This window comes from Convolutriloba macropyga, chromosome 10, assembly GCF_964194025.1.
Source record: "Convolutriloba macropyga chromosome 10, txConMacr16.3, whole genome shotgun sequence".
In the NCBI taxonomy this organism is placed as follows: Eukaryota; Metazoa; Xenacoelomorpha; order Acoela; family Convolutidae; genus Convolutriloba; species Convolutriloba macropyga.
The window spans coordinates 51,848,807-51,861,380 of NC_134477.1; the positions used below are offsets into that span (position 1 = coordinate 51,848,807).

At 38.0% G+C, this 12,574-nt stretch overlaps 1 protein-coding gene across 2 annotated transcripts in view; it reads left to right on the plus strand.

The window, feature by feature from the left end:
• The window catches only part of LOC142348672 (uncharacterized), a 40,204-nt gene extending 27,669 nt beyond the window's left edge, over window positions 1-12,535 (plus strand). For both annotated transcript variants that reach the window (XM_075400105.1, XM_075400106.1), the window contains 2 exons: window positions 9,213-9,629; window positions 12,423-12,535. In XM_075400105.1, coding sequence (XP_075256220.1) covers window positions 9,213-9,593 — 381 coding nt within the window. In that variant the 3' untranslated portion in view covers window positions 9,594-9,629; window positions 12,423-12,535. The remainder of the gene's footprint in view (window positions 1-9,212; window positions 9,630-12,422) is intronic.
• The last annotated feature ends 39 nt before the right edge of the window (window positions 12,536-12,574 follow it).

A 12,574-nucleotide genomic window follows, 5' to 3' on the forward strand; every position in this document is an offset into this window, starting at 1 on the left:
TTCAATTTTCCCAGCAGCATTGACAAATGTCGTCACAAAAGTGGTTATTTGTGAAAATTGTTATCACGGACAAAAAAATTTGTCGTTCGACAGAATTAAGTTCTCAAGCAGCGATAAGCAGAAAACACAAGAACGGAGACTACTTCAAAAATTTCAGATACTAAAAATTCAGTAGCAAGCAACTTCACGCAATGAGGACTCCCAATGGTACAAATTAAACAAACAAAGAGAAATTTAGATCTGAAGCGCCATCAAATTGAAATTTTTGGCACTCAGTTTATTTTTAGACAAATTAGATGAATCTCAATTTCAAATTCGAGGAAAAAATTGTTTTTGTCAGCAGCGGAGATCAATGGATCAGAAGTTTTTGGTACTAAAGTAGAAAAGTTTGCTGTTTGAATCCCTGAGAAGCCTCGCCTGATGACGACAGCGCAATTCTTTGTTCATGAGAAACTCTCAATGGGTTTTTTGCAAGTTTTGAAAGACCGTTACCTTTTGCTACTCTTGCATTTAGGCTTGAAGCCTATAAGAGATTCTCATATTTCAAATGTAACTGAAAGTACTTTCAATCTCGGGAAAAACAGTTTTAGCTTCATTACCACTAGAGCGCTAAATTTCAATAAATCCACCAGCATTTTGGTCAAAAATTGATTTGGACTTCAATGGCCCACAACCGGAAAGCATGCAGTAAACTTCGCAAAAAATTCAACTACAACACTAGATGACAATTCAACGCACCATTTAAATAAAAGGTAACATTTTGAGTCGTACGCCTGCTTTCAAATTTTCCTGATGATTTGAAGAGCGAATAAGGAGCAATGAAGACATGGGAGTTCATCAATGAAAACTTTTACCACTGAAAGATGCAAAATTGTTTTTCTGAGAAAACGACGTGAATTTACAAACATGAAGTTTCGAAATTTCTACTCTACGATCAAGCAAGTGAACTCCTTAAAACATCGCCCTTAGAAACTTATAAAAAAGCCTATAGAAAAGTGCCACCATTCAACCCATTGATAGAAATAGGACATGAACGCAACACAATCAGCAATCGTTTTTGCCATAAAATTTTTGCAAGCCTAAAAAGACAGCAGTATGTAGTGCACGCCCTAAATTTCAAAGCATTGCCCTATACGATAAAAACCTAAATGAGCCATAAATGCATTGGAGTTTCCCAGTATGCCAAATCAGAAGTCATGAAAGCAATGCATTTGCAAGTTGCTGTCCCAATCGAAGACCGCTGAATTCTAAAACTCTCATGTCAAAAAGATCAAGTGCAGGCAAATGAAAGTCACAAGTACACTAATCATGTTGGTGGGGCAAGAAGCACACTGAACCAAACGAATTTGGAAGTCATATATCAACAGGTTGTGAACAGTGGAAGTATCTAAAGATCATTATTACGGGTCAAGCAAAAGCAGCAAAAGCATGATTGGAGTTCAGCCCAAACCGATACTGTCAAGCTTCAAATCCAGTAGATCAGACGTAATCATCAACACCTAAATGACAAAAATTTTTCATCCATCATCCAATTCAGTTCAATTTTCCCAGCAGTATTGACAAATGTCGTCACAAAAGTGTTATTTGTGAAAATTGTTATCACGGACAAACAAATTTGTCGTTTGACAAAATTAAGTTCCCAAGCAGCGATAAGCAGAAAACATATACTATTACATTGATGACGTTGGGTTGACGTCCCAAGGATTTCTATATACTTCCACTGCCTTTCCAAAGACGTAAAAGACGCTATTCGGGATTGTGAAAAGATCGGACTATTGATTTGGAAAAACGAGTATATGTCAAGACGTTACGACAGTACTTCAATTGTTCGAGACCAGATCACCAGTCAAAAAAGTGCAAAATGACAACGGGCATAGTATCCAATTCCATGAGGTGGCTCAATATAGTTTTGCTTTTTAAGTTCACAAGAACGGAGACTACTTCAACAATTTCAGACGCTAAAAATTCAGTAGTAACCAACATCACGCAATGAGGACTCCCAATGGTACAAATTAAACAGACCAAAACAAATTTAATTCTGAAGCGCCAGCAAATTGGATTCTTTGTTACTCAGTTCATATGAAGAAAAATTAGATTAATCTCAATTTTATGTTCGGGGGAGAAATTGTCTTTGTCAGCAGCGGAGATCAATGGATTAGAAGTTTTCAACACAAAAATAGAAAACTTGCTGTTTGAGTCCATGAGAAGCCTCGCCTGATGACGACAGCGCAATTCATTGTTCATGAGAAACTCTCAATGGGTTTGTTGCAAGTTTTGAAAGACCGTTACCATTTGCTACTCTTGCATTTAGGCTTGAAGCCTATAAGAGATTCTCATATTTCAAATGTAACTGAAAGTACTTTCAACCTCGGGAAAAACAGTTTTAACTTCATTACCACTAGAGCGCTAAATTTCGAAAAATCCACCAGCAGTTTGGTCAAAAATTGAGTTGGAATTTAATGGCCCGCAACCGGAAAGCATGCAGTAAACTTCGCAAAAAATTCAACTACAACACTAGATGACAATTCAACGCACCATTTAAATAAAAGGTAACATTTTGAGTCGTACGCCTGCTTTGCAATGTTCCTGATGATTTGAAGAGCGAATAAGGAGCAATGAAGACGTAGGAGATCACCAATGAAAACGTTTCACCTTTGAAAGATGCAATAATGTATTTCTGAGAAAACGACGTGAAATTACAAACATGATGTTTCGAAATTTCTACTCTACGATCAAGCAAGTGATCTCCTTAAAACACCGCTTTTAGAAACTCATAAAAAAGCCTATAGAAAAGTGCCACCAGTAAACCCATTGACAGAAATAGGACATGTTGGGATTGTTGAACAAAATGAATTAAGTCAATCTAAACACAATCAACAACCGTTTTTGCCACAAAATTTTTGCAAGCCTTAAAAAAACAGCAGTATGTAGTGCACGCCCTAAATCAAAGCATTGCCCTATATGACAAAAACTTACCTAAGCCAGAAATGCATTGGAGTTTCCCAGTATGCCAAATCAGAAGTAAAAAAAGCAATGCATTTGCAAGTTGCTGTCTGAATCGAAGACCGCCGAATTCTAAACCTCCCATATCAAAGAGATCAAGTGCAGGCAAACGAAAGGCACAAGTACACAAATCATGTTGGTGGGGAAAAAAGTTCGTGAATTGTGCAATCTGCGCATGACATTCAGTAGCAAACGATAATTCAGTCAACAACCAAAATCTCGCCAACACTGTCCGACAAAAACTCTACATCGAGAGCTTCCTCAAATCAGTCAAAACCCCGAAAAACAATTGAAATCTATATGAACTGGAATTTATGAGGAAACTAAGAAAATCATGGTGGATTCGATCTAAAGATTTAGATGACAACTGGCGAAAAATTCAAGTCCCAGAAGACATAGAGTTTTGAGAAACGTTGTCAATTAAGCAAATTTAATTTAACAACAGATGCATAAATTTGAGATCTCAAGTGTCTACAAAATCTTCAGAAGGAAAAATTTGCATATCGGCAATTTAGAGTAACGTTAAACTTTGCTTATCTGATTCAAAACTGCCGTGTAGTACCTGTCAACCACATGACAGTTCCAAATTTAGAACTCCAAGTCGCAACCACATTAGTCGGGCCATATAACTGAAAGTGATATTGAAGCTTTAGATTAATTGTTATTTTTGCATATTTCACGAGGATCAACATTAAACAAAAAGGATCTCTCGGAGTAGTCAAAATCCATGAGCAACCAATTTAACTACCAGAGTCAGTTATCACTTGTATTTGTCATACAAATTAATGTGCCACAGTCATGAGACACAGAGTCATGTCAAGCCTCCTTGACAAGATTCAATGCTGGACTAGTTTTCTCAGATACGTCAATGAGTGACAGCTGCACAAAAATTAGCGCCTAAGCAAGTAAAAGCTGAAAAACTAAATGGAAAACCAACCCAGCTAGAGCCTCACAATTTGGTGGAATCCAATAGAAACTACCCAGGTTGAGGTCCAGACCCAAAATTGCTTCTGATCAGACTTTCCAGACCAAAATTATCTCTGATCAGACTTTCCAGACCAAAATTATCTCTGATCAGACTTTCCAGACCGAAATTATCTCTGATCAGACTTTCCAGACTCAAAGTGTTCTGATCAGACTTTCCAGACCGAAGGAGTTCTGATCAGACCATCTCCAGACCATGGTCCAGACCCAAAATCAGACCATTGCCCAGACCTTAATCAGACTATGTTCAGACTCAAGTGCGCTCGAAGAGGTTATGATCAGACCCAGTTGCGCTCGAAGCATTTATGATCAGACCAAACTGCGCTTGAAGTCATTTATGATCAGACTGAAGCGCGCTCGAAACCAGTTCTGATCAGACTGAAGTGCGCTCGAAATAGTCTGATCAGAGACAGATTTTAATTATGAACAAATCTCTTAATTAGCTATAATATATTCATTTCATGAAACCTGATGTTTGCAATATTTAATTCATGTAAGGAAAAACCAATTATAAAAGTATTGCTAAAGAATACGAAACCCAACTGTTGAGAACAAATTTTATTTACTATACCGTTCAGTGTATATTTCTGACTCAATGGATGAGTTTAGACAGCTTTCCATAAGAAACACCGTGGTCTCCAGTTAATCAAAATTTCCTCTGAAGGGGACCGGCATTTGCTATCGGCTGGACTCCTTTTTTTCTGATCAGAGCTATCGGACTTTAGATTAGTCTCTGATCAGAGAGCTGCTTTTTTGTTGCCTCTTGGCAGAGCCAACATCTCTCAGTAGAGAAAAAGAAACAAAAACATGAAAAAAAATAAGGCGCTTGAAATGGTCCCTGATCAGACCCAATTGCGTTCGAAAACATTTCTGATCAGACCCAACTGCGCTCGAACCGTTTATGATCAGACTCAATTGCGCTCGAATGCGCTTCTGATCAGACCCAATTGCGCTCGAACTCTTTATGATCAGACCCAAGTGCGCTCGAAGAGGTTATGATCAGACTTTCCAGACCAAAATGACCTCTGATCAGACCATCTCCAGACCATGATCAGACCGTAGTGCGCTCGAAATTCGGAAAAGACCCTGTAATTTCGGTCTGGGAACACACGGGTGTGCGCTCGACTGGGTCTGATCAGAAGTCAATTTGGGTCTGGACCTCAACCTGGGTAGTACGTAATTGAAAGAAAGATATAATAGAAAACTTTGATAACCAAACCTCCACTGATAAAGTACTTAATACGAGTATTCGTCCTGAAGAGCAAGCAATCGAGCAAGCAAGATCTGAGAAAAAGAATAAAAAACTAAAGCGAAGACCAATATAATCTGGAAAAGATTGGCATGCAAACCGAATCAGAGACCAAAATTGGTCTAAATTAAACATTTGTAACTTAGAAGAAAGGTAATTTGATTGGATGATGGACGATGCTGCAAAAATAACAGTGCACAAATTGGAACGAGTCACAAAGATTTCTCTGGTGACGGCTGTGTCGTTTGATCAGCGAGAGTCAAAAAGCCACGAGGAAATTTCAGTCGTCCAGAAGTGAAACTGGTGCTAGTAATCTATGCTGCTGTTTCCAAGATAAAATCAGGGCCAGCAATGTTAGCACCACTATTCATCAAAAGCATTGACATCAAAGATCATCATTGAATTGTTGAACCCAGGAACTTAGAATCTGTGAAGACTCAAAAAAATTCTATACTTTCGCATAGTTTTTAAAATTTTGGCGCGAAATTTTGTACAACAATCCGGTTTTAGGAAGAAAAGATTATGTGATTTAGCATGTGGTTAGGCTTAACTCTAAGCCACTCTTGTATTTAACGAAATGAATCGCATCATACTCCCACGTGTGTCTATTAGCACTTAAAGTGAATAAGTAGATTTTTTTCTAAAAAATCGCATGTTTTTCTTCAAATACCTTGAAGTGTTATTTTTATTATAACCAGATGGTTTTGGTCAGTCATTGGCTATAGATACAAGAAATCAAAAGCCTCAAACTAACCATCAACGACTGAGGCACCTGAATGAAAATGCGCAGTTACCTGAAATTTACAATGTAGTTATTGACTTTTATCAGCTAATCAGGAATAAGTAGACGTTATCTTTTAGATGCTTTTAAAGCCTTAATTATTTTAACCAAACGGTTTGAACAGGGTAAAAATGTTATATTTAGAACCATATGTAGTTGTTTCAAAGAGCAGTTAGCTTTTGTTTGGCATAGGGTTTTTCTTAATCAACTTCAGACTTTTGGCGATGAGGGATTACTGGATTTTGGAATCGGCGGTTAAATTATTAAACTAGTTGAATTTTCAATTAAAAAGCCAGCAATAACACTATAATTTGATGGAAGTCTTACACGCAATAGTACGAGATTAAACATAGTTATAGATAAGTTCATTCCTAAATTCAATCAACTAACATTAAAGTCCTTTTAAACAAACGAGATGAACTTTAGAAATAGGCCGTGAAAATTGTGCGAAAGCTGTGATTTCGTAGCAACAACAACATCTGTATTGTATGCGTATTGAAGACTGTTTTCTTTTCCTTGGTCTGTGAGGGTGGTTTTGAGATAGTTCAACGTATGTGCATCGGAATTGGAATCACTGCCATGGTTTCTTGATTTACAATAGCAATATCACTCTTGCAAATTGAAAGGATCCCCTTTGTATCTTTTCAGTCATATTTTCAATGATCTTTCTCTATCATTGGTCAAGATCTACTTATGTGCTGTTTTTTGCTCTTGTGACAAATAGCTCTTGCGGTAATATTGGGTTGTTGAATTTCCTGTTCTGCCGAATTGGAGTGATTTTTTGGTTTTTTTAAATTGGAGTTGTCCTTGTATCTCTCAACCCCGAATTATGCTATTTACTGAGTCGCGCCGATGAGAGTGGTTTTGGGGGATGTCTATTATGTTGATTTTTGTCACGTCAGTAAGGTGACCCCGTTTGACAGCTGCTGGGTTTTAGTCTGGCCCTGTTATTCTCATTCGAGTTTGAATCGTTTCCTCATTCAAGTTTGAATGGAAAAAATTTTTTCTTTTGCTTGTTTGCTTTTGATAAAAAAAGAATATCTGGAATTGGTAGCGTTGTTAAGTAATGATTATGTTATAGCGATTGTTGGTGTTTCGTGTTGTCTGCTAAAACTTGCAGCTTCGTTGCATTCTTCCTTAAAAAAAATTTTGCTAGAGAACAATTTTTTGTATGGATTTTTTTTCCATTAATGATGACTCCGGAGGTGGACTATCTGTAGTATTTATTGCGCTCTGAAAGTTATTGAATGGCAGATTTGTTCTATTAGGCACTCAAGTGTTTTGGGCTTGTATGAACGCTGAACTGGTTGGTTTCAATAGTCCTCTGTTGCTGACTGAATTCAGTTTTGTCGAAAAAGTTGGGACTTCGATTACTTCATTTCTCTTTACATCTTCATTTATAAGTTGTTCACTGTATGTCTGTTACAAACATGTCTCAGAAGATCCCTGTTGTAAAGTGCCCCAGTTTCAATCCGGAGACAGATTTCCGTTTAGTGCACTGACGTGCGCTGTTTTTCTCGCCATTTTTGCAAAACTTTGTCAAAAACATTTAATCCAAGTGACGGATTCCCCTTTTTTGTCGCCGACTGGAGGATGAAGAATTATTGACGTAACTTTGAAAACTCAATGGTTAGTATCTATAGCATTGTAGATATCTATGCTTTCATTGTTGACTGCTGTGTCCCATTTGATCTGAGACATGAAAAATGATACTGTTTTTATAGTTCGATGGTAGGAAGTAGTCATGTTGATTTTTTTTGAGTTTGCAATAGGCGGACTAATATCTGATGGCTATGATTGTCTTCAGTTAACACTTTTTAACAATTCAATTTTACTATTCTTGCTTAATTGTTATAAAAAAATTTTCTGGGAAGCAAACTGTACCCCCTTGTGATATTGGTGTTCATGTTTTTATTGCTCTTTGTATCTATGATACTTTTTGAAGTGTTTTCTCGAAGAAAAAAAACTTCGAAGATTTTTTTGTTTTTTACAGTTATTTAGAGCTTTTTATTCAATCAATATTTTTTGTGCTTTCAACTGAAGTTCCGTCAAATTTGGTGTTCTTGGTAGTTTTAACTTTATATTGAGAAGCATCATCCAAAATTTGTCAAAACATGCCTTGTTCAAGCAGAGTGCTGTACGTGAGGTGAAAAGCGGCATGATCCTCTATCTGTTCCTGTTCCTGAATTAATTTGGCAGCTGAATCCAACTGAAATTGAATAGTTGGATGACCATAGTGCGTGAATAGTTCAATCTTTTGAACTCTTTGACTCATTTCCTCTAAATTTAGTTTGCACTATCAAACGAGCCCTATTCTGTTGCGCTCGAGAACAATTAGTGTTACTTGTGCTTGAAAAAAGTTGTTTCTTATACCTCAGTTAACTTTTATTTAATTTTTGTTCTTCAAATTGTCTGCAGCGTAGACGTAAGGAGTTTTTCATAGAGTCAGCCCATACTTTGATAAGATTTTAATAGTTTTTCAAAAGAAAATTTCTTTGTTATGTTAAATCAGCCGAATTATCATTAAAACCTGAGTTTGTGTTTGTAGTTACTGGTGTTGAGATTTGAGTAATGATATGGTCTGGCTTTGTTTTACTCTAAACTTCATTGAACGTCAAAAAATTCTACAGAACGCGTATTTTTTCTGAATTCCAATCTTAATACATAGTGTCCCCCCCCGTTGAGACCCCTGTCAGCTTTTTATACTACTCATCAAGTATTTCTGATTGTTCCGTTTTTTATATATTATTTAATATCCCAGGCAGAAGTGACTTCTGACCAGATCCAGATTTGAACCAAAATTCAGAACTTTTAATTTGTCTGAAAACAACGTAAACACTTCTTGTACATCAAAAGTCACTTCCGTCTCGGACCTCGACCTTCAACCTTGTACGTGAATAAAGAACAACGGTGAACCTATTCTGCCCCCCCCCAGCTTAGATATAGCTAAGAACGACCTAGATATAGTGTCGGACATGAATAAACTTTGAAACTTTGATACCGACAAAAAGCATCATTAATAGTTTTTTTGGGATCTTCTCATTCCACCCATCCCCCTCAACCACCCAGTGTTTTTATGTGTTGATATATAGCACGTTAAAATGTGAAAAATAGCACGTGCGCCTGGGGGCGTAAAGACATATGCTCACGAAGCTGGAAGGGGGGACAGAATAGATCCTTTTTTGTTTCAAACAGCCGGAGCTTGAAATAATACTGAACTGGGCGAATGGACTGGGACTTAATATGAACAACCAGTCTGGCTTTTGGACAGACTACTACCGGTTTACAAAGGTAGAGAAGACCCAAGATGAAGATTTGAGCGAATTGCAAATTGCGAAGCGCAGAGATAGAAACCTATACAGAATGACATTCGGAAGTTATTCGATAATGCCGCATGATCTCTGGCGCAACGAATCTCAGCCTGGAAATGCTCTGGACGCGCGGGATGAATTATGTACGGCCCAGAGTCGTCCAGACAGACAACCAGAGTTCTTAGGCCTGGATGACTACGAATGCGAGGGCGAAGTGCTCCATTTCGCCATTTGTCAAGTTCCAATGCTAACGGGCGGACGTTAACAGGAATCTGCACCTGGCTGTGCGCCCAGTTGAAAAGTATCATAGTTTCTCGGAAGTTAATCTAAGTAACGAATTTGGGGTCTATAGGTATGGGTTTTTTTATCGTTACACAGATTGGAAGGCAACAAAAACGTTTCGCTGCCTTAGAAAAATGTTCTTTTGTAATATTTTGAAACTATTTCCGTCATATGTTGTATTTACCTGATTCTGAATCTTTTTTCTCCTCCCTTTCGTATCCACCAATTGGTAGTAGTTAATGTTCTAAATTGTTCTACTAAATTGTTCTATTTAACATCCCAGGCAGAAGTGACTTCTGACCAGACCCAGATTTGAACCAAAATTCAGAACTTTTAAGTTGTCTGAAAACAACGTAACCACTTCTTGTACATCAAAAGTCACTTCCGTCTCGGACCTCTACCTTCAACCTTGTACGTGAATAAAGAACAACCCCCCCCCCCCCCCGCTTAGAAATAGCTAAGAATAGTGTCGGAAATTAATAAATTTTGATACCAACAAAAAGCATCAGTAATAGTTTTTTGGGATCTTCTCGGTCCACCCATCCCCCCCCAACCACCCAGTGTTTTTTGTGTTGATATATAGCACGTTAAAATGTGAAAAATATAATATTCCCATTATAGCCCCCCTTGTTTTTTGGTCAGATAACCTATAGCCCCCCATCATGGTAATTATACCATAATTTTCTATAAAATTTCAGGGGGGGGGGGGGTAGGGAGGGGGGCTATTATGGGAAAGACCCGGAATTTGTAAAGCATAAAAACACACGCAACTGTTTCCTCCCATTCTTTTCCACCCCAATTTTTCTGGATCGCTTCCGTTTGCCCCAGTCTGGTAAGTGCAAATCATTTGGAAACCCCCAAGCTTACACGCCATCTTCTTTTATAATGAATTACTCTGTATTGTCACATGTTCTGTAACATAACCACTGAGAAGACCGATAATAGAAAAAAGATCTATAAATCACCCCGTTGTTTTAATGCCGCCCCCCACTTACTTATTGTTGTTTTGTAGCACAATACTTTGTAAAACAAAATAACACGTGTGCCTGAGGGTGTAAATGGTAAAATCGTATATGCCCTCTAATTTGATGGGGGGATGGTAAAAAATTTAGGCATCTGCCCTGATTATGACTTTGGGAGTTAAAACACGCCCATGCACTTTAAAAAATGCCAAAGTTCTGCACGGCCAAATGATAAGATGACAGAAGTTGCTAATACATAGTCAGAAGTTGACTCCCATTGACTTTTGTTTTTTTAAAGCGTGCAAAAAGCATGTTTTGAGCTAGGTCGGGACTTTCCCATTATGCTCCCCCATGAAATTATAGCCCTCCATTATGGTATATTTACAATGATTGGGCGGGGGGGCTATAGGTTATCTGACCAAAAAGAGGGGGGAGGGGGTTCTCCAATGGGAAAGACCCGCTAGGTTACGTGACACTGCAGAAGTCACTTCGGAAGTTTGTCTTTTCATCTGGAACTCCATCACGGTTCTCGATAAACGCCAGAAGTTCTCAGTGATTTCAAACAGAATCAAGTAACTAATACGTTTACTGCTCAGTTATATGCTATTATATTGTTTTTCGGATCTTATCCGTTTGTACCCCCCCCAGTTCGTTATGCGCCCCCCAGTTACAGAGCAGGTGCCATTACATAGTAAATCATTATGTAAAAATATGGTACGTGCAAATAATATGCGATCACTAAGCTGGGGGGGGGCACAAACTGAAGAGATCCTGTTTTTTATCAGCTGCAATTGGTCAAATAAAAGAACGACAGGGGAAGGAAACAGTTTCAGAATCTGAGGAGAATACTGAGCCTGATCAACTAAACCAAATTATGATTTTTCAAAAATCCTGAATTAAATGGAAAACGAATTATCCTTGTGGATAATTTTATTTTCAAGTGAAAGCTAATTAACGCACAGTTTAGGCTCCAGTTATAGTTCGTACACCCTAATATGATATTGGAGTATTCATCGTAAGTGCTACAAACGATTTCAAATGTTTGGATTTTGTCTAATTCCTGTTATTAAGAAACCCGGATACAAAAATTGTGTAAATTTGACTTTTACTTTTGCGGTATCGAGTTATGAATGGCCTCAAAAGAAGGCAAGGCCGAGTGAAACCATTAACATTATTAGCAGAAGTCTAATATGTCTAGATAGATATACAGCCATGCATGTTTTTTTACGACTCGAAGAGGAGTATTGAGACTCTACAGGTTTTTTTTGTTAACAGACAGCAAGTTTATTCATGACTTGAATTTTGACTTCTTTGTGTTCGAGCATTTACCTCCAATTTTGATTGTTGACTTCTGTTTTCGAACATTGGACTTTAACAGTAGCTTCGTTTGTAATGTATAGCAATTGGTAACAGTCTGTAATTCAAGGTGAAGAGGTCAATTTGAGAAAAATTCATCCCTTTTAACTACCTACCCCCCTCCCCCGAAAACAAACTCAACCCCCCGCCCCCCACGTACCTAACCGCCCCCTCTAACGTACCTACCCCCCCAACGTACCTCCCCCCAACCCCAATGTACCTACCCCCCAACACCACCTACCAACCTCCCCCCCCACCCACCAGCACCTACCCACACCCCCGAACTGAAAAAAAAATTAACGCTTTTTATGTTATTTTGGTCTACTATTTTTGTTATTTCTAGTGTTTTTTTTTCGATATTCTGATTTTGTCCAAGTTAGAGTTCGGGATTTTTTGTCCAAGTTAGAGTTCGGGAAAATACCATTCAGTGATACATATCAATTTATCAAAATTAGCAAATTTCGATCAAAGGTCTGAGAAACTCTGGAACACAGTTTTGGTAAATCATACGCACAACGGATTGGGAACAGAAAAGGGTGTGGGTATCTTTACCTTTGATTTGAAACTTTATTTCTTTTAAAAACACAATACAATACTTGCTTCATTTTTTTCACGGTTATCCAAGGAGACTAGGTTGCGTTCGACT